The following is a 20,069-nucleotide window of genomic DNA, read 5'->3' as shown; positions in this document are numbered from 1 at the left end:
AACCTATACATCTCACATTCTGTATGCATTGTGCAGGATCGATTGCGTCATTGAGCCATTCAGACATCAGCATCGGAAGGTATAGAGCAATCGGTAATGATGTTTCAAGGCTCACCGGGTAATCATATGCAATGCAAGAGACGACAGAAAGAACAGAAATCAGTGCATCATGCTTAATTCTCGCATTCACTAAAACAAAGCAAGTATCATACAGTGACGCCGTTCCGAGTCTAAGTGAACCATCGGCACGATCACCGAGCTGCATGCAATTGTTTCAATGTTCCGAAAACGGCAAAAAATACAACCGACCTACCAATAAATCCATACAGGACTATCTTACTTTACAGGCTGCAGTCATAGGCGAGAATCGAATGATAAAAGTGATAGGTAAAAATACTCATTAAGTCGCTGTCTTGAACCAATATCATCCCATAAGTAAATACAATAGACGCCAAAAGACAAAATAAAAAGACTAATGCACATCATATGGACAAAAAAGTGTCGATTATGAACTGTTGAAAGCGCTCTTTTGGAAACTCTCGGCAGTAATATCTCCCATCTTCCCCGACACAACAGGCTTCGAGTCTTGCGGCACAGAAGTCATGCTTTGCGATCGCAGCGCAAGCCCGCTGTCGGTTTTAGTCATTGTGCTGGTGCGACTACCGGGAGCGCTAGTAGATGTAGGACCTGCTGTAATGGCGGCTTGTGCGGGTCGTCGTTGGATGGTCTCCAGGTATGGGCTTGGTAGGTAACCGACGCCGCCGTCGCGGGCACGGCATCGCCACCATTCAGAGGGGTTGCCCATAGGGTCTGATTTACCGAGTACAGCGACGATATCGCCTTTCTTCACGGCGAGATCGATTCCAGCCGTGTTCTGAGCGTCGGGGGTATAATCATATAACACGCGGCAAAAGTCTAATTTCGAAGGGTCGAGGGGAGCGTTTTGTATTTCTCCATTAGGGCCCATGATCGCTTGTTGGCGACGGGCTTCCTCTTCCTGAGAACGAGCAAGGGAACGAATAAGTTTGCCCATCAAGTAAGGCAGACCAAACACGGCGAGAATGAACATAAAAAATGGCTTGCGGGAAGGTCGCGCAGGAGCAGGGCTGCCATCTGGCAGTGTGGCTGGCGCAGATCGACCGCTCAAAAATGCAGAAAAGGCAGACGGAGTCAATGCTGTGGCGTCGGCTGGGAGTGGACGGCCGGTCAATTTTGCCATGAGAGTTTTGAACCATCGTATCAATGTGAATATGCCTAGCACGGAGCCTAATGTGTTGCGGAGGTTGCCAAACTGTTCGGCCACGGATACCATTGCTGACTGGTCAGCACGTCGCATCAAACGCAAAGAAGTAAAGAAAAAGACTTACCAAAAAATGAACTATGTGTGGCCATATAAGTACTCTCCAGCATCTGCGCAAACCCGCCGAAAGCGCCCACAATACTCTCAATCATCTGAAACGTCGCAGCCGTGCTCTGACTGAACGAATTCGTCAAACTATTCGGATCATTAGGGTCGCCCGGCATGCCACCACCGTACATGCCGCCCATACCACCCATGCCACCGTACATGCCGCCGTAGCCTCCCATGCCGCCGTACATTGAGCCGAAGCGCGAATATGGCGATGAGTAGGCGCCGTAACCGCCGTATGTGTTGTAGGGACTTGCGCCAAATCTGTTTGCGCCGTAGGGGGAGTATGTGGATGCTGTGCGGTTGACGACCGCGTTGAGAGTGTCGGGTCGAGAGGGGAGGCCAGGTGTGGTGGAGTTTGTTGATGTTGAGGGTGAGGATCCGGTGATTGTTGCGGCGGCGGGTGCCGCTGTTGGTGCTGCGGTCATAGTTGATGTGCTGGGAGCAGAAGTAGGTGATGCTATGAAATATTGTCAGTAAATTTCTGACTGAAATTGATTGTTTACACGTTCTTACCGGTGCTTAACGCAGCGGCAGCCCTCTCCCACGGTTTAGGTGGCGATACAGACGCCATGAGAGTGCGTTGCCGGCTTTCTTATAACTCAACTCGCATCGGTTGTTTGAGGATCTGTGAAGCGACAAGAGCCTCTGGCCGGCAAAGCAGTCCGCGATGGCGTGGGCGATGAACTTAAGACGAAATATGGTGAATGCGTATAATGATACCGGTTCCTCCAGAATTGAGAGTTGAGAGATTCTGGAGAAAGACGGGCGGTCTTGGCGGGAGACGAGCGGAGAGCGTGATTGGCGGGCGATAAACCCCAGAAGCAGATGCGCCGAGGTTGCCGAGGATGATTGTTGCCGAGACCAGGATAATTTAATACTTCTCATTTATGCTTTTTATGTACTCATCCTGTGCAATCACATGCAATGATGATAAATCGTCAATTTGATAATATATAATATACAACGCTATGCAAATCTATCTTAACGCCAAATCTATGCACCATGTCTAGACAGTTACAGCTCGTCGCGCGACGGCGGCCGGGGAATCTGGACCTTCCACTGTCGCGGTGGGACTGGCAATCCCAGCCAGTAATTCCATAGTCGATTGGATTCAAAGACGACAAGTTGCCATCTGCAGAATGTTAGATATAATTCAACGAGACGGCAAAACGGGTCACTTACGCCATACGGGGAATCGTCAACCAACTCCTGAGAACCCACACAAACGTATCCCTGAACATCGTCCACTCTTGGATCAAAGCCTCCGAGACCGATTCGGCTTCTCGGGGACGCTCCCAGGGAAGAATCTCCTCTTGTTCATACCCATAATCGTCATCGTCTTCTGCGACATACAAATTCGAAATACCGTCCTTGTAGTATCGCACCACTTTATCGGAATCACGAACTTTGGCGGGAGATGGCGATGACGAGACTTCCGGGTAAATCACAAGACGGTCCTCGTGGCCGGATTCGACGGCTTGTCGGAAACTGTGCACAGCAGCGATACTGTTGGAAATACGAGCATATGTGTTGATGAGCGCGACCAATTCGGTGCGACGCAATGGTGGATTGTCATTTTCTTTAGTCTCGTCGTAGTCGAAGAGTACCTTGAGCGCTGTTCCATATCCGTTGACCTGGAGTTTGCCCCATAAGCGGCACTTGTCGCATCCCACGCAGTCCATCAGACGACTGACATTACGGAAACGGTTGCGGAAGTCTTCTTTCAGATCCATGGCATGTTCATCTTGAAACATGACAGCTTCGTCAAAAATCTGTGCGCGGCTGTGCAGTTTCTCCGTAAGTGTCAACACCTGCTGCTTGGTGGCCAAGTCTTGCTCAGGGTCGAAGGAACAAAACTTGTATTTCTGCAAGTAATTGTGCAACTTCGCAACAGCGCGTGATACTAGAGCGTAGTTGAAGTATAGATTGGATATACGTTCGGGATGGTTGTGCAATCGATCCTTGTAGCATTGCACGTTCGGGCCCCATTCATCTGTAGTCTGGTTGAGGTATTCCCAACAGAGATGAGTCGAGATCGAAGCGTGCATTCCGCTAATGACGCGATAGAAGACTCGCTTCTCCAGACACTCGTCATCCGGCTGTGGCTGTGGCTGTTCCTTTTGAAGAACATTGCGGAAGTCATTGGCAGCCTGCACTTGCATGCCATGCAGGGGAGCTAGTTGCGAAGAGGCGGAAGAAGAGGGTTTAACAAAACAATTCTCACGATAGATTGCATCCCATACTTGGTGTGCACCCTCACCCGCGTAACCGGTGAATCGCTCCGGATTGTCTACCAAACTGACATAGTCACCTTTCGCCAACGCCCCCTCGTCTTCGGGCACACAGTAATCCCGCTCGTCACATTCGTCATCGTATTCAAGCACGCAACTCTCTCCAACGTCATCGCCAAGTCCCCCTTGTAACGGTCTCGCGCTGGGGCGTTCTTTCTGTTGTTGTTTCCCGGGGTGTTGTGCATGCGGTCCTTCGAGTTTACCGAGTTCCTCAATCCGCCATACCGGTGGCAAGTCCTCCTCCGAATCAATCGTGTTTACCGCACATGCAATATTTCCGCATAAGCTGCTTTCGTCCTCCCAGAAAGGACACACTTTATTGTACAAGTTGAGTCGATAGTATGAGAAAAAGTCGTTGTCGCGCGTCACGGATTTGAGCAGAGGGTGGATATCATCGTTGAGTGAGTCGATTGTAGCGTAGGATGCGCAGGTGTCGGACACGGTGGATTTCGAGTCAATCTATGCATCACAATTAGTATGTCAAGCACGCTGGGGACGAGAATTGCCACAGTTGCTTACGGCGCATATGTTTGACGCAAATGGCGATGATCCCTTTGGCTTTTCCGCAGCTGCATGCAATGGTACACTGAGCAAAAATATTGCGAGAAAGAAATCTTTTGCAGAAGACTTCATCTTTGCCATCTCCACCATTTAGCACGTATGGCCGCCTGCAGGAACTAAAGAGCGAGGATGACGCCACAGGCCGAGGTATTTTTTAATTGACAAAGAAACGTAAGACTTCCAGCGCGCAATAGAACAACGCGCAGAATGAATTCTAGCAGCAAGAAAATAACACAGATGAGTTGGAAGGAACGACGAGCAGACAATTATCTTGTAGGAACTGTCAGCAATGTTGCCTCGAGCTGCTTACAAAATCTGGCCATCTGTCCTTGTTGCGCTGTGGCGGTCCGATAAACAGCTACTGGCCAATCAGAGAGCGTAGTGATAAGAATGTGGGACCTGCGAATCCGATAAAGAATTCGTCCTTTTCTCGCTCTCTTCTTTGTACAGCCAGAGCTAACCAGACTGCATAGTCAATTGACGGATATCATGTACAGCTATACTACAGAAGAGATTTGCTCTTGCTCTTGCGATGAATGAAGTCGAAGAATTGAGCTTTGCGAGACACTGTCCCCGGACGACTTCGCCCGGATGATCCGGACTACCAACAACGATCCGTGCTCAATTAAATTCAGGTACGGAGAGGCCAGGCTACGTGGTAAGCAGACTGTCTGCTGACGCAGTTGTTGGCTTAGTCTACTGTTGTATTTAGATTACAGCTTTTCTCCGAGCGTTGCCTGACACAACATGATCTCGAACACGTGGTATGAACAGTGACTAGTGGGCTTGGTCTATTGTAACCTACTTACTTGACACTCTCAAGCGAAATCATATGAATAACACACTACCGCACACTCCATTTGAAATGAGGCTGGCATGTATTGTTCTATGTACATTGATAAACAGCCACTCTATCTAGGTATTGAAAACCACCATCTATATCTATATTTGAGATATCGCAGATTGTATGCATACTTCTCAATGGATGAAAAGACTTCACCGTTTGACCATGAATCATTGTAGCTCGGTCCGTCTAAAGGCGAGATCAACCGCTTGAACATGTAAAAGGCTTGCTCACTGCTCCGGACTTGAATTTATCAACCTACCCGCGTGGAATTAGCACGTAAGATCAGATCGGGTAAAGGGAGAGACTTGCCAGTTCAGCAATACTAGAGTAAGTCCCACAGCCGAAAATAACGATACCAACAAGAAATACCACACCATTGACTATTGCAGTCTTTATGTTGCGTCTTTCATACCATTTGCCCTCCCGCAATAGAACATACCACATAACCGGTGGAAAGTAGAACGACAAACCAGAAACGAACAGAGCCGACATTATTGACAACAACTCCGGGAAGATGGGGATCGCTTCCGCAATAACCCAGCCCAGGCTTGTGATGACAGCAACAAGACCAAGCCAAGTGGCCCACCCTTTGGCGGTGTCGATGAGACGTACGGAAGAGTTCTGGTACAGCTTTCCATGGATATATCGGCAGACGACAGTGGTATTTATAGACCCTGATATGAAAATAACAGGAAGAGCAATTCCGAACACTATCCTCGAAAGAAGGGGCCCCGCGGACAACAAAGCAGGAGATTGGACTCCTTGGCCCACGAAAGAATAAATAAGTGACCCGGTCAACGTGTAAATGATAATCTGAATTGCCCCTAACCACCAAAGTGATTTGACGTAATCCTCGGGAGTATGCATATCTTCCATGAAGGAGGGAAGACATCCGGCAAATGAATACGCAAACACGATAGTATTCACTGCAACAATCGCAGCTGAGAAGGTCGTATCCGGCTTCGGCCACGCAGACCAAGGCACATAATCCGCCATCAAAGATGCAGATCGATGCGAGTTCTGAATCCCGGTGGCAATGATAGTAGTTCCTATGGCTAGAATTATAGATGCGAAATCAATATACCCCAGTATCCCAATCTCTGCAAATGACGGTGGGATAGCCAATAACATCAAAATCACAGCAGACATTGCGCTAAAAGCCACGGAACACAGGTCGCTGTTGCTTATTGTTCGGAACGCAATTGCTCCTGTCAAGCAATGCGACCCAATTACGAATACTAGCAAAGCAACGAAGCTTGCTATAAAGATATTCCCTCCAAAACGCCCTAACAGGACTGGCCCGACGTCTGCGTAGTGGGCAATGTGCGGGTACTTGAGTTTGACTTGTCCAACGTTATGGGCAGCGTACATTGCAAACAGACCAATGCCAATGGTCAAGAGTGTGCCGACAACCATTCCGAGAGTTGCGAACGCGTAGGGAAGCCCCAAGCTTCCGAGGGCGATTGCTTCGACTATTGCGACGACAGTCAGGCGTTTCCAACCTAGTCGCTTGAATCGAGCATCGCTTCGTATAACAACAAGGCTCTCGGTATCAGAGATGTCCTGATCTTTAGGTACGACATCACTGGCCATTGTGTCGCGATGACCTGCGGTTTTGGAGAGAAGAAATGAATAAATGCGTTGTAAGAGAAGAGAAGCGCCGTGTTTGAAGAACGAGGGGAACTAGAAGGCTGCGGGACAATTAGGAAGATCAGATAAGATAATCTAAAAGTTTAGTATCCTTACAGGACCCACTTCACCTACTGTCCTTGCTATAATAAAGTCGTAAAGTCCACTTTACTACTTTACTCTTAGTTGCCATTCGTCTTATTCGAGTAATTGTTTGTCGAGTTGCGTAAAGGATAACCCTGACATTTATACTAGCTCGCATAATCACGACTAGCGGCTATGGTATTGCTATTTACTCATAATACCTAACTATCACGTAATCGGTAAGCAGTCTAAGCATAAGCTGTCTAAAGAAGGGGAAAACAATGACTTGGATTGCCGAACACATATATTGCAGATTATCGCGAATCTACCTTGGTTACACTTAGTCGGAATTCCAAGGGTTAATTAATCAACTAGTTAACAGTATTCAGAATGTTCTAGTAGCATATTCTCATATCTAGTCTCTGGATCATTGCTGGTGACAACGAGGACAGAGCATGCGAACGAGAGCTAACATTGAAATCCTCCTAGCCCATGGACTAATCGACACTGTCTTAGTCAAAGTCATCGAGAGACACTTCCCGACCGAGAAATCTCCAGTGTTCTCTTGAAAAGCTTAGAAAGGGACGCAGTGTATGATCTGACAACAATCCTTCCGAGTGACTTGATGCCTCTCAGCTTATCGTCGATGCGGACCAAAACAGCATGAGCGTATTGTAGTTGCTCGTCACCCGTCCTCATCAATCCCACTGTACTTTGTTAAACATATGGAATTCCAACCTACGCAAACAAGTACACCGTTCAAGAACCATACGTAAAATCTCCTCCGCATCCTTTGTAAGTGTGATCAATTCGGGATGCGTTTCGACTCTCTCTGTATGCGGGAAACGTATGGTCAAATGTGAGAGGAAATCTGAACTTAAATCTCCAATTCGGTCCAAAAACGCTAGCACAAGCGTGCTGGGCTCGTTTTCGATATTCCCATTCGTGTATTCCGAAGCTGTTATAGCCATAAATCATGGACCGAGATTCAAAAGACAAACAGGTACAAGTCAACAGAATGGTTGGGCACGCGCGTGATTTCATGGATATTATTCTGTTCAGTGCTTCTCCGGGTTCCTGGTTGATTTATATGATGCTAGGGATGGTTACAACGAGCTTCAAAGCCTTCTGGCGAATTTCAACTGGGATAGTCAAAAGATTGAGACCGGTCACCATGCCCATGCTACTAGCACCAACGATGAGGATTTGTGGCTGGCTCATCAAGACTGCTGTTTATAATATGCTCAGTATCTGTAATTAGGGGGGGTTACGAAATCTCACATACTTTATATATGAAGCTAGAAACAGCTATACGGACATTTCCTCCGTCCATCGTAAGTATCAGTGAATCCAAGTAAGCAGATCAGTCACGGAATCTGGTTGGACATTCGACACCGATTTTCAGATACTCTTAAATGTATCATGCGACTGGCAAACACGGTTAACTGAGAGCAACTTGCTCTCGGCAAACTGTGTACTGAATAACCTACCTGTAAAAAGGACGCGGTCAGCCCTGGTGGACCCCTATGCTGCACGATCCGATCCTACAAGCTTGGAGGTGGCTTTTCGAATAGATAGATGTACGTACATCGCTCGGTTTTTATATCGATGCCTAATGAACTGAAAAGAACAACACTTAGTGTGATGGGAAAGTTCAATTGCATCACTACCATGAAAATGTTCCTGCTTTTCAACCCTAACCGTGGACGTCTCCGCAGCTCGCCTAAATCAAGGGTTAGGCCAGTATAGAACGTATCTGATTATTAGTATGTCTCTAAAAACCTGTACACGCGTTATCATTTTATAGAGTCGGAGCGACTGGGTATGGAGGTTGAGCGGGCCGCTATGCTATTCTGGATCGGCTATAAATATCATTTGAACTGATCAAACTCTCAATTACCTGAAAGACGAATTAGCGTATCAGAAGAGCAAGTCTTGCCGGCGTGAGTTCATCGTTGGTGCTGATTCTGAAATCAATGCTCTGTGCAATCTAGAACCGCCGAAAGAACAGCAACACTAGAGTTTGAAGGCAATGTGGAGATGCCCTGACCACTACTGTGACATCACTCACGCCGTAGTCAAGTACTTCTCGAAGCTCCACATATCAACCAATGGCCAGCAGAGGCGATCCGAAGATTTAGCTTTGCACGTACCTCTCGCTTGTCCAAGGTTAGATGTCTTGTCAAAAGCTTGATTGAATACTAAAAAGCTTAATCACAGTGCGTCATCGTGATGAATCACATCTTCAGCAGATTTATGGAGACATAGAAGCTTTAGTATATAATCAACCTAGACTACGGCATTAGTTAGCAGTATTTATTTACATTTTCTGTGTACATCTCACGTAAATAAGCATCTGTACAGCTCATGAAAATGACCACGAGAAACGAGGATCAAGTGCCGTCCGAGCACCATGTTCATAGGTATCAATCAAACTTGGAACTTCAGAGTGTTTAACAACTGACTCTTCAAAAAAAAAGGGTCGGCGAATGGTTGCCAGGTGACCACCGGGTACAACAGCAATGGCTCGGCCAGATTGCAGCACATGTCGATGCAAATCCTAAAGACTTACATCCCGTCCTCAAAGAATTCAAATCACTCATCGACAACAGCACACGCATCCGCATGCTGTTTGAACAGATGTTCGACCAAGTACCCCAGAAAAAACCATATCACGATACCCCAACAGGCCACCCTCAGATTCGTGACTACCATCATATGATACAGATCTTGAACCACATCCTGACCACGGCACCTTCCTGGCATGATAAGTCTTTCCGCGTTGGTTTTGTTGGCTTGCCCATCAATGCAATACTGGACTGGCCGATGGGTACGCCCAGTGGCTACGCAGTGTTTCTGGATCCGCAAGTCAATGCAGTGCTGAAAAAGGTGCTTAATGCATGGGGAGAATTCCTCCAGTCGCCTGCCTCAGCACACGTGTTGGACAGTTCAGACAGTAGTTGGTTCAGCGATCACGGCGTTAGTTCTTTAGCACACACAGCAAATGTCGGAAAATCTTCATGGTCCTTTGAAGAGCTCTTTAATTGTGACTCATCCGCTCCACACTATGGTTTCAAGTCTTGGGACGATTTCTTTACCAGGACCTTCAAAGAAGGAATTCGACCTGTTGCTGAACCGGAAAATCCTCTAGTTATTGCAAACGCTTGTGAATCCAGACCTTTCAAAGTCGCCTCAAATGTGAAATCTCAGGATAAATTTTGGCTCAAGGGCCAGCCGTACTCTGTCGGGGATATACTGGCAGATGCTTCTCTGGGCAAGGAATTTGAAGGCGGCACCATTTACCAAGCCTTCCTTAGTGCGCTTAGCTATCACCGATGGCATGCACCGGTTACTGGCAGAATTAAGAAAGCCTATGTCATAGATGGAACCTACTATTCTGAACCGCTTTTTGAAGGATTGGGCGACCCGGAAAAGAAAGATTCAATAGATATGGGAGGGGAGTCGACTAGTCAGGGTTATCTGACTCAAGTGGCCACTCGAGCGGTGATTCTGATTGAGGCCGACGAGCCAAGGATAGGACTCATGGCTTTCGTTGGAGTGGGTATGGCTGAAGTATCTACTTGCGACATCACTGTCAAAGAAGGATCCCGGGTTGAGAAAGGTGATGAAATTGGAATGTTCCACTTTGGTGGCTCAACACACTGTCTTTTGTTTAGGCCTGGAGTCAATGTCAGTGGATTTCCTCCTACAGGAAGCGAGCACAATGTCCCAGTGCGAAGTAAGCTAGCTGTCGTGTCTTAGTGTGGCTTGCTAAACTTCCCACGGCTATCAAATCTCTGTACACGAACATATTCCTGTCAAATACATTCAACTATGCTATAATCAATATTATATATTTCTTCAATCCGTAAGTACTTATGCCTGAAAGATATGTAATAGCTACTTTTTAACTTAGACCTTAACCAAGACCTGCTTTACATCACAATAATATGTGCGTTATATGCAACCATTCCTTACTAAAATCTCAATGTTCTCATTTGAACAAGTTGGTGCTAGTTTCAAAATCCTCCAATAGCCAGAGTTAGTGGTACAGGCACAGCCAGTATATGCGGAGTTTCTACACACTGCATTTAAAATAAATAAGATCTATCTTGCAGAATATTGACGATTACAACCTCTCACCCTCAAAATCGTGTCCCTCCCTCATCTCTCTAATCCTCTCCTGTCTACTCCCTGCCAGATCCTGACTAGCCTGTATGTCAATATACGGATCCCCCAACACCTCCTTGAACCCCAGAGTCCTCGCCGCAAACTGAAATATCAACTTCTCCACCTGCACGGCATTCCGGCTTAACCCATGATCATCACCATCAAAAAGCTTCAACTCCTTTTTCCCAGACTGCCCATATGCTTCAAATAGACTTTGTGAACACCGCGATGACAGACACGTATCCCCTGTACCATGCAACAGCAACAAGGGCCTAGGAGTCAACATCGTAACCCCTTCCGTCCGCGCGGTTTGTGATGCCACGGTCGCCACGCCCGCAACACGATTGGGATCTTTCGCAGCGACAGTGAAACACGGACTACCGCCAAAAGACCATCCAACAAGCACAAAGTGTTTGGAGGAGAATTCGCCGGCGAGATAATCCATTGCGGCGATTACGTCGGCAGAACAGTAGTTTGTCTGAGCGGGTTCGCGATAGTCGAGTCTGATGCAGGGGATGGAGAGGAGCATGGCGAGTTTGTCGGCGAGGGAGGGGTATATTCCTTTTCTCGAGATTAGTTATGCGTAGAGAGGGGAGGTATTTTAGGGATATGGATGTACCAGCAGGTCCACTGACACCCCCGCCCGCACCGCTGATCAATATAACAGCAGATGCCTTCGCATCATCAACAGTGTACTGTCGTGGTTCATGTAAAATAGCAGGAGCCTCGTGATCCCGTGGATCATAGACTGCGATCCGGACAGGCCGCGCTATAGAAGGCTTCACGCCGTGTTTCTCAACTTTCGCGGGATGTATCGGGCCTGGAAGTTCAAGGCGTGGGGCGGTTGTAGCCATAATTGTAGAAGTAGAGAGAATCTGTGCAGATCGAGTAGTTCGTATAGATTTTCAATGTAGGTCTAGTGCCTTCCTCAACGTCCAGTAATCGTGGGATGAGCTAGATGTACGTCATAAGTGCATATGAAAGTACCTTTGATAGCTCCAGTAAGTGTAGGATTGCTGCCGATACCAGACAGTCTTATCGTGTCATTTTCATTTCCTATGCTGCACGCTAAACATATTACATATTACGGGGAAAGCTTGTGCATCGCCCCTTGCACTGAACTTACACGTTGTGATATCACTGTGACGCGTCAGTATTGTTATTTCATTCAATTTACTGAGTTTACTGAGACATAAGACGAAAGTTTGAATATATGTACCATTTATCTTCAAAACTCTCCATTTTGATCAGGCGCCGACAGGATCATTTGTATAATCGTGAGATGAGAATAGGTGCAAACTAGCGTGGCGACGTGACACTTTAGGGCATGTAGCCCTATCTTCCGAAGCAGGAAATTTATCGATCATGATGTGATCTGCGGAATTAGCCATCCCGTTCATCCATGAAGGAGAATACCTACAGCATGTTTCTTAAGTTTTCTAAGGTACTGTTTTGGTTGAGTGCCTAGAAACATAGGCAGTTATACTTTGGGCGGCGGTAAGTGAGGCCTATTTGGGGTTCTGTTATGGATTCACCATCACTTGCTCGCCATTTACACTTCCTGAATATTACTAGACAAGCCTTTGACAGCGGTAATCAAATCAATGAACCTTTTAACTATAAGCTCGCAATATCAATGGGACATATTCTAGATTGACAATAAATTACCGAATTAGGAAAGGGCGTTTGGCATAGTGGTATTGCGCCTCATTTGCATTGAGGAGATCGCGTGTTCGATTCGCGCAACGTCCATTTTTTTGTATCCAATGCTCGGTGACATCTTCCAATAAAGCGCAACATGATGTATGACGAATTTTGGGTGTCATGGGTGATTGTAGTAACATTTATAGCAAGTGTTATTAACTCTTACCTGCGGACATACCCGTGAATGCCACACCAGAACGCGGAGATGCCGCTAGATTAACCGTCAAATGCTCATCTGCTCCCTCAACGAGGAGAACAGGTTTGCCTCCAATACCACCTCCGATGGAGGCCCAGAATGAATAAGCTTGCCCTGCTCCATGATAAGCACCCTATCGTAATCCAAGGCTGTTTCTAGTCTATGTAAGATGGAAAGCACTGTTTTCTTTTGCAGTTTCCCTCTTATCAAGCGCATAATTCTAGCTTCGGTTTCAATATCAAGACTAGTTGAAACATTGGTCAACCACAAAATCGAGCTTGTGTAAACTCAATCTTTTGTTTGAGTGCGCATTCATTGATGATGGACCAGATGATATCGTCGCTTGAAGTTCGCTCTGGATCCAAAGCGTCCCGAACCGTATCACCATGTATATAAGTATCTTGCGAAATCACATGGAGCCTTGATCGTAGGACAGACGGTTTCACGTGTGAGATGTCAATTCCATCAATTACTATTGTACCATTGCGCGTTTCCATCAGGGAAAGCAACGTAAGCATCAATGTAGATTTCCCGGAACCACTCCGGCCGCAGATGGCAACTTTCTCCCCCGTATTAATGGTCAGATTGAGTCCATTCACGCTCCAGATCGGCTTCTCGGTCACTGACGAGTAGCTAGAGCTAACATTTTCAAACTTGATCTCGCCGGATGAGGGCCAAGCTGGTGGTACATCAATCGAAGATGTGACGTTTGACTCTTCAGATGTGTCTCTCTGGAAAGTTTCAATTCGCGCAATAGCTCCGAGAAAAACTTCAAGTGAGATCCAGGACGTCAGTAGTTTTGTCATAGTCTCGCCTAATGTAGTCATGTTCAGAAATGCGACTCCGATGGCACCGACACTTGTCTTGTCTCTAATACCCAAGGCCACACCAGCCACGGTCACCGACAGACCAGTTACAACCAGATCTAAAGTGAGTTGTAACCAACGTTGCACTCCGTATAGTAAGTATATCGGCTCTTGTGACCTATCAAGTTGCTCATGAAATTCCCGCTTCGAAATTGTTTGCCATTGGTGAGCGCGGATTGTCACAAGGCCTGCACAAGTCTCCATAAGCTTTGTATGTAAGCTCGCCTTTGACTGCAATTCATGCTTTCGAAGCTGTTTTGATGTACGTAGGTCAAAATGCTGGATAAAATAGAGAGTAACTAGTAGAGCCTGCAGTACCGCAAGAACATAGACTGCTGCTACAGCCACTAGCACAACCTATATGATGCAAGTCAAAAGCTCTGAATTAGTGTTGAAAAGATTCAATGTTAAGGACATTTCTATAATCATGAGATCTTGATTGAATCGGTTGAGCATTTGCCCTCCATCTGTGTTACTGACAAATCAAAATGTTGCGTTCAAGACTGCCTCTAGCAATCTCCGATGAAGAAGTACTCCATTACGGGTGTCGGATACTGTGCTAAGGGCTTGTCGACCTCAGGGTTACCAAGCGAGCAACATTGAATTGGACGCACGAATACTACCATTTTCCTCTCATCAGCTTTCTGAGTAAGGGTTCAAATCGGGCATCACCCAGGTAGTACCCTTCGGCATTCGTCATGAAAGGCAAACTCCGAAATGGCATTGGCAAATAGAACGCGGGAAATTTTAATGTTGCGAACCTTGTTCTGGCCCCCACTATAAGGCTTTCTTAAGTAGTAATTGGATATAATCCCCGGCGAATAGCACAACCCGACTTATAACACCACAAATTCAAAAAATTTCGTCCATCGTACTACATCGTGCAAATGCGCTTAATACCTGGTTATGAGGTATAAGCATTTCAAAGCCAGGTTTCCATACGAAGGTGTTTATAAGCAGGTAAATAAGATGTTCTTAGTCAGTTAGTATTGTGTAAAAATACCCTACAATAGTGGGAGGGTTAAACAACTAATACATAGAAATATGTCCTATACCTAACAAATTTTACTAACGGACTTTTTTATTTGTATGATACTTGATATGTAGCACCACCCGTGTTATAGCACATTTTTTGGCTGTCTGAATTAAGTGCTTATATCCAAGGTTGACTGTACTGTCGTAGCGGGACAGCCATTTCAACGAGACTCTTCGAAATAAAGCGATATAACGCCTGTGGCGTCAGAGCTGAAAATTTAGCGCCAACACTACAAGCTTCATTCTGACATTTTCAGCATTCTACTCCGTACCTGAGTGCTGCTCAACAATCAAACCAAAGCTCTTCTTTCCCGTGGGGCTCAAATTCACCAAGTGCTTGAGGGGAAAGGCACAATATATTCACGACAGGGTTTATTAATCAGAGTCATGAATTAACTAAAACGAGTGCTTTTTCAAATTTTTAATGGGTGTTGGCAGGTGGCCCCAACCATTATGTCGTGTTCCTGTTTGGTTGGCTGGGCACCGAGAAGTCTCCGTACCCGTGATGCTACCATAGCGTCTTTCATCGACAAGTACATATTCTAGACTCTGGTTAGCCCGCACACTATCTTCATTTAGTTTTGCAGGGCTCAGGAATACTGTGAGTATTATAGTACTAATATCTGTAGTACGCCTCCATGCGTGGAGGCTCAAGGACATATCAGGTTAGAGTAGCGTATAGCGTATTAAACACCTAGAGTGACAGCCAGCTGATATAAACCCCTGTCATTGCTATGCAGGAACTGCCCGAGAGTGGAAAATTGATAAACTCTGCGTAATCCGGGATTTAGGGCTGAGAGCCTTAGCAGTCATCTGCTTTCCCCTGTTTGTTCTCCCTGACAGGAAATTTTCGTGTCCAGTTCTATTGACTTCTCTGGTACTATGACAGAAGTGCTACCTATAGATACGGGGATGGATAACACAACGGAAAGGAGGCAGAATTCCAGGGGCAACGACGAAGCCGAAAACCTCCGAACAAAAAGAAAGATGCGAAGAACAGCAAAGGCGCTTATCTTTCCATACTTTTAGCTGCCGGTGTTCCATTCATTATTGTTGCTACTATCTGTGGTATCTTGCTTGGTATAACATTTACCAATCGAGTTATCCTAGAGCCAGGGTGGCCGGAACTACAACCTCTTGTATCCCCAAACAATAGCTCTACTTCGTTGCTGACGCAAGCGGAGGGGCTCAAAGAAAATGGAGGCTCCGGAGCTTACTATATCCAATTCAATCCATCGTCTCTAACTACTATCGCTTCTTGGACTGGGAAAGTTATTCCGTACCTGTCGAGCGCCACCATGGCATTGGCGGCTTTTTTTGCGGCCAACCATATCCGTGAGCAATCTCAGACTGGTCGAGATGAGGAGCTCTTGACACCTCATCAGTTGAGTTTATTGCTTGGTCTCCTCTCTGGTGGAGCTGAGCAGCTATGGGACACTGTGCGATATCGATGCAGAAGAGGGAGACACCTACCTAAACCGATTCCGCTAGTTTTCACAACTCTGAGCATCACCATGCTTCTAGGGTAAGCAATCGACATTCCTCTGATTTTTTTACCTTTCTTGCCGGAAGTTGACTTCGGTAATCGCACCTTATTCCCCCGCCTCCTCAACCACCCTTACCTTTTTCAGGGTTTGAAAAAGCCACTATATATAAATCGAATAATCATATACTCATGCTATCTTGTAGGTTTCTGATACCTGCCGTCGATACTTGGTTTGGTATTGTCACTACACCAGTTCAGGTAACGCAGCTACAAACCATAACCCCGCCTACCAAAAATTTCAGCCGAGGCCTCATCAATATATGCACCAACAGCGACTCGACGGCCAACAGCCTCACGACGACATCCAATGGTGTGGACCTGAATGGTGACTATCTTCCCTGCACTCTTGCATCGGGAAAGGAAGGAAATGTGCTTCAGTCGGACAGCGAGGCTTATAAGATAATGAATGGAATATCGCAGACGAATACCGTGAGACAGTATTCCTCTGACCCCCTCAAAGTGTTTTATTACCTGAGCGATAGTGCCACTTCTGCCGATGTCGACTATAAGGCTACCACTTTTGCAGTGACCACGGAGTGCGAGATCATTACCAGCAACTGTAACGTAAACTTTGACACGTATACTTTTAACTGCACCCCATCATTTGCTGGCTCCCTGTCTTCACCCGGTCCAGCCATGATGGCATACGAAGTTTCAAAATCAAGTCCAGTGGGAGTTCAATATTTCGGAGATCCAGGCTTGACGAACAACTTTTCTGCGACCTCAGAGGTGTTTAGTCCTCAAAATCCTCTGTATTTTGGTACCTGGGCAACAGCTCAGCAGGCCGTTTCTTTTGCAGATACCTCAGGCACCGCAACTTTCGACGGTTCTGGTATAGGTTCCTCCTGGATCTTGAACTGCAGCTCTACTATCTACGAGGCAACATATACTTGGGTCAATGGCACGGTAACAAGTTTCAACACGAGTCTTGCGAATGGCACTGTGGGGGGCATCTTTTCAGCAGGATTTGCCTCAGGCTTCGGCACTGTTGCCCTGGAGAATATTGCAACTATAGCAGGATTCAGTAACAGCTCGGATGGGTTGGCGAACGTCACTGCTGCATACTTCTCCCAAAATTCCTTGGCACTATCTATTGGTGCAATGGACCTACGTCCCGGCATACTTGAACAGTCACGAAGTTTGATCAACCTCACACGTGTCCCCCTTGTTCCATTTTACATGTTGATTGTACTGAAGCTCTTTTATGCCTTTTCTACGGTTCTCTTTGCTTTCGCAGTCATAATATGGGCCCATCCATCGGAATCCCAAGATGTGAAAACTCGTCTGAGCATCAAGGGTCTGGTAGTGGCCTCTTTCGAACCAGATAAACTAAAAGAAAAAGCGGTCGGTACGGTAGAGGAGATGTTTTCTGAAAACAGCGGAGATGGGCAGGCGGAGAATAAAAAGGTTGGAATTGTCAAGACGGACCAAGGAGGATGGGCCTATATGACAACCGCAGTTGAAGCAGGGCGATCGGTGCTAGGAGTCATAAGCACGACAGCTAAAGCAGCCTAGAGGATATCTTTATCAGAATACCAGCCGACTTCTCTAATAGAATGGGTATTTTCAACTTAAGTGAGTAGGTGTTGGAAGTACGGTCATATGCAGGAGATTGAGTGGGGTCTCGCGATACTCCGATCGCGAGTCACGATACTTCTTTAGAGGCACCCTTTCCATAGCGAGGTTGTGAGACGGCTCCGTGCGTTGCCGGGGAGTCACTACCATTGGTGATGCGCGTCTCGAAGACGTCGAGGATCATTCTAATTGGGTTCCTGTTATACATTGAAAGCGTTTTACGAGGCTCGTTCGCTTCATTAAAGCTTCTGGAGGATAGATATTCGTAAGAGGTGGTCGTATTGAATAAAGAAGAGATTATAAAAGTCCAGTTTCTATGTTGTTTCTTCGGTTCTAAATTCTGAGAGAAACGAAGGATATCTAGTGACATCGCTCTCTATCTTTTCTCGCAAATTTATACTTCGCGATCATAATCCAAATTAATATCTGCGCCTTTGCACGTCCAGAAAAGAACCGTCGACTTTTCCTAAAATGATAAAACGTCATTCTCTTGTGATTTGACTAACGCTCTAATTGTGCCGATCTTGGAACCGGATCCAGATCCAACCTTAGAACTAAATTAGGGCGAAAAGGAAGAGTCCTACTGGTTGATCTGCTAAAAGATCTTCTAGCTTAGCCCTTCTTAAGCCATATCGGGTAATTCGGCTGACACGGACTGCGTCGCTCGGCGGGGCATTGTGATGTGTTTGTCAACTTTGTCGGAATGTCGAATTGTGGAGGGGTGACAAACGACTGTTCTTTTCGCATCTGCATAATTCAACTCTTATATACATAGTTGATTATAAGAACCCTTTTGTGAAATCTCTACGTTTTCATTTTGCAAGATCATACGTGGATCAATCAGGATGTCCAGTGAAAGTCCAGGTGAGTACTTATATATCCGTGCATATTACATTGGTTCTTCAGCGACTCAAATCATCCCACAACGCCAACCTTTTCTTATACATCAAATGATCCAAAATCGATATCTGCTTATACCTATAGAACCCCCCGTCCATTGGTCCATCGTCCTCTTCCCAGGCTTCCAAGCCCTCGATGCCTTCGGACCCCTCGACATCCTCAACTTAGTGGCCCGCTACAAGAAAATCGAACTATCCATTATCGCCGCCACTCTCGAACCCGTATCAACCGACGTTGCACCATTGTTTCCCGACAAACAAGACGTCTGGAACCCCGCTGGATCCAATATCGGACAAGCAGTTGTACCGACACATACATTCGATAATCCACCCAGTAAAATCGAAGTATTGCTTGTACCTGGTGGAGGCGGTACCCGCAGCGATGCCTCATCAAACCCCGTGATTGAATTTATTGGAAAAATATATCCATCCCTCAGATACTTGCTTACAGTATGTACTGGCTCTGGTCTTGCTGCTCGAGCCGGTGTGCTGGACGGCAAGCGAGCGACGAGTAACAAGCGTGCTTGGAATGAGGTGATTGCTCTCCGTGAAGAACCTACATGGATTCGACGAGCGCGCTGGGTGGCAGAGGGGAATATCTGGAGTTCGTCGGGGATTAGTGCAGGCATGGATATGATGTTTGCATATGTGGAGTATGTTTGGGGAAAGGAGTTTGCGAATGTTGTTTCGAAGAGGATGGAGTATGTTCGGAATGAGGATTGGGATAATGATCCTTTTGCTTAAGGGGAATTCATGGACAATAGTTATGAAAACGAACTTTAGGCAATAGATTTTGACGAGAGCATTCCCTCTGGTCAGAAGAAAAGAGCCAGTCAATAAATTTCCAGATTGTCTGTAGTAGGGTAATTAAATACAATACAATTTTCAAATTATGCTCCCGAACAGGCGCGAAGAGCTCTTCCAGCGGAATTTCGCGCCTATTTGCCTCATCGATCGATACGGTCGAAAGTCCCCTCTGATGTGCGGTGCGGTTGGTATGACATACATGATGTTTATGCTGACGGGGTCTCTCAGCGTCGGTTCAGGTAATTTCACTGCGGGCGTATTTGCTATATTATCCATCTTCTTGTTCGACATATTTTATGCTGTTGGTGGCTGGATGGCAACGCCTTTCTTGTACCCTTTGTAACCGTTAGAAATGCCTACCTTGCGTCTTTGCTCCAAAGGCTCCGCAATTTCTGTCTTATCTAAATGGATGCTCAATTTCTTGGTCATGATGATTTCGCCAGTTGCC

At 46.3% G+C, this 20,069-nt stretch overlaps 8 protein-coding genes across 8 annotated transcripts; 3 read left to right on the top strand and 5 right to left on the bottom strand.

Moving 5' to 3' along the window:
- Positions 1-505: 505 nt before the first annotated feature.
- On the bottom strand, positions 506-1,982 carry BHQ10_008600 (uncharacterized protein; the record flags this gene model as incomplete). Its single annotated transcript, XM_040881424.1, has 3 exons — positions 506-1,314; positions 1,368-1,868; positions 1,925-1,982. The coding sequence occupies 3 exons, from the start codon at positions 1,980-1,982 to the stop codon at positions 506-508; spliced, it is 1,368 nt and encodes a 455-aa protein (XP_040737102.1).
- A 443-nt stretch (positions 1,983-2,425) lies between these two features.
- On the bottom strand, positions 2,426-4,353 carry BHQ10_008599 (uncharacterized protein; the record flags this gene model as incomplete). The annotated part of the gene is made up of 3 exons (XM_040881421.1): positions 2,426-2,543; positions 2,594-4,161; positions 4,222-4,353. The coding sequence occupies 3 exons, from the start codon at positions 4,351-4,353 to the stop codon at positions 2,426-2,428; spliced, it is 1,818 nt and encodes a 605-aa protein (XP_040737101.1).
- Positions 4,354-5,392: 1,039 nt separating this feature from the next.
- BHQ10_008598 (uncharacterized protein) lies at positions 5,393-6,703 on the bottom strand (the record flags this gene model as incomplete). The annotated part of the gene is made up of 1 exon (XM_040881420.1): positions 5,393-6,703. The coding sequence occupies one exon, from the start codon at positions 6,701-6,703 to the stop codon at positions 5,393-5,395; it is 1,311 nt and encodes a 436-aa protein (XP_040737100.1).
- A 2,493-nt stretch (positions 6,704-9,196) lies between these two features.
- Positions 9,197-10,585, top strand: BHQ10_008597 (uncharacterized protein; the record flags this gene model as incomplete). Its single annotated transcript, XM_040881419.1, has 2 exons — positions 9,197-9,246; positions 9,304-10,585. The coding sequence occupies 2 exons, from the start codon at positions 9,197-9,199 to the stop codon at positions 10,583-10,585; spliced, it is 1,332 nt and encodes a 443-aa protein (XP_040737099.1).
- A 367-nt stretch (positions 10,586-10,952) lies between these two features.
- BHQ10_008596 (uncharacterized protein) lies at positions 10,953-11,847 on the bottom strand (the record flags this gene model as incomplete). Its single annotated transcript, XM_040881418.1, has 2 exons — positions 10,953-11,554; positions 11,613-11,847. 2 exons carry the CDS (start codon positions 11,845-11,847, stop codon positions 10,953-10,955), a joined length of 837 nt encoding a protein of 278 aa, XP_040737098.1.
- Positions 11,848-13,153: 1,306 nt separating this feature from the next.
- Positions 13,154-13,963, bottom strand: BHQ10_008595 (uncharacterized protein; the record flags this gene model as incomplete). The annotated part of the gene is made up of 1 exon (XM_040881417.1): positions 13,154-13,963. One exon carries the CDS (start codon positions 13,961-13,963, stop codon positions 13,154-13,156), a length of 810 nt encoding a protein of 269 aa, XP_040737097.1.
- Positions 13,964-16,092: 2,129 nt separating this feature from the next.
- Positions 16,093-17,855, top strand: BHQ10_008594 (uncharacterized protein; the record flags this gene model as incomplete). The annotated part of the gene is made up of 2 exons (XM_040881416.1): positions 16,093-16,319; positions 16,484-17,855. 2 exons carry the CDS (start codon positions 16,093-16,095, stop codon positions 17,853-17,855), a joined length of 1,599 nt encoding a protein of 532 aa, XP_040737096.1.
- A 1,010-nt stretch (positions 17,856-18,865) lies between these two features.
- BHQ10_008593 (uncharacterized protein) lies at positions 18,866-19,558 on the top strand (the record flags this gene model as incomplete). The annotated part of the gene is made up of 1 exon (XM_040881415.1): positions 18,866-19,558. The coding sequence occupies one exon, from the start codon at positions 18,866-18,868 to the stop codon at positions 19,556-19,558; it is 693 nt and encodes a 230-aa protein (XP_040737095.1).
- Between the last annotated feature and the right edge of the window lie 511 nt (positions 19,559-20,069).

This window comes from Talaromyces amestolkiae, assembly GCF_001896365.1.
Source record: "Talaromyces amestolkiae strain CIB chromosome Unknown scaffold20.1, whole genome shotgun sequence".
Taxonomy (NCBI): Eukaryota; Fungi; Ascomycota; class Eurotiomycetes; order Eurotiales; family Trichocomaceae; genus Talaromyces; species Talaromyces amestolkiae.
Note: the sequence above shows the minus strand (reverse complement) of the source record. Positions and strands in the feature narration are given on the sequence as shown.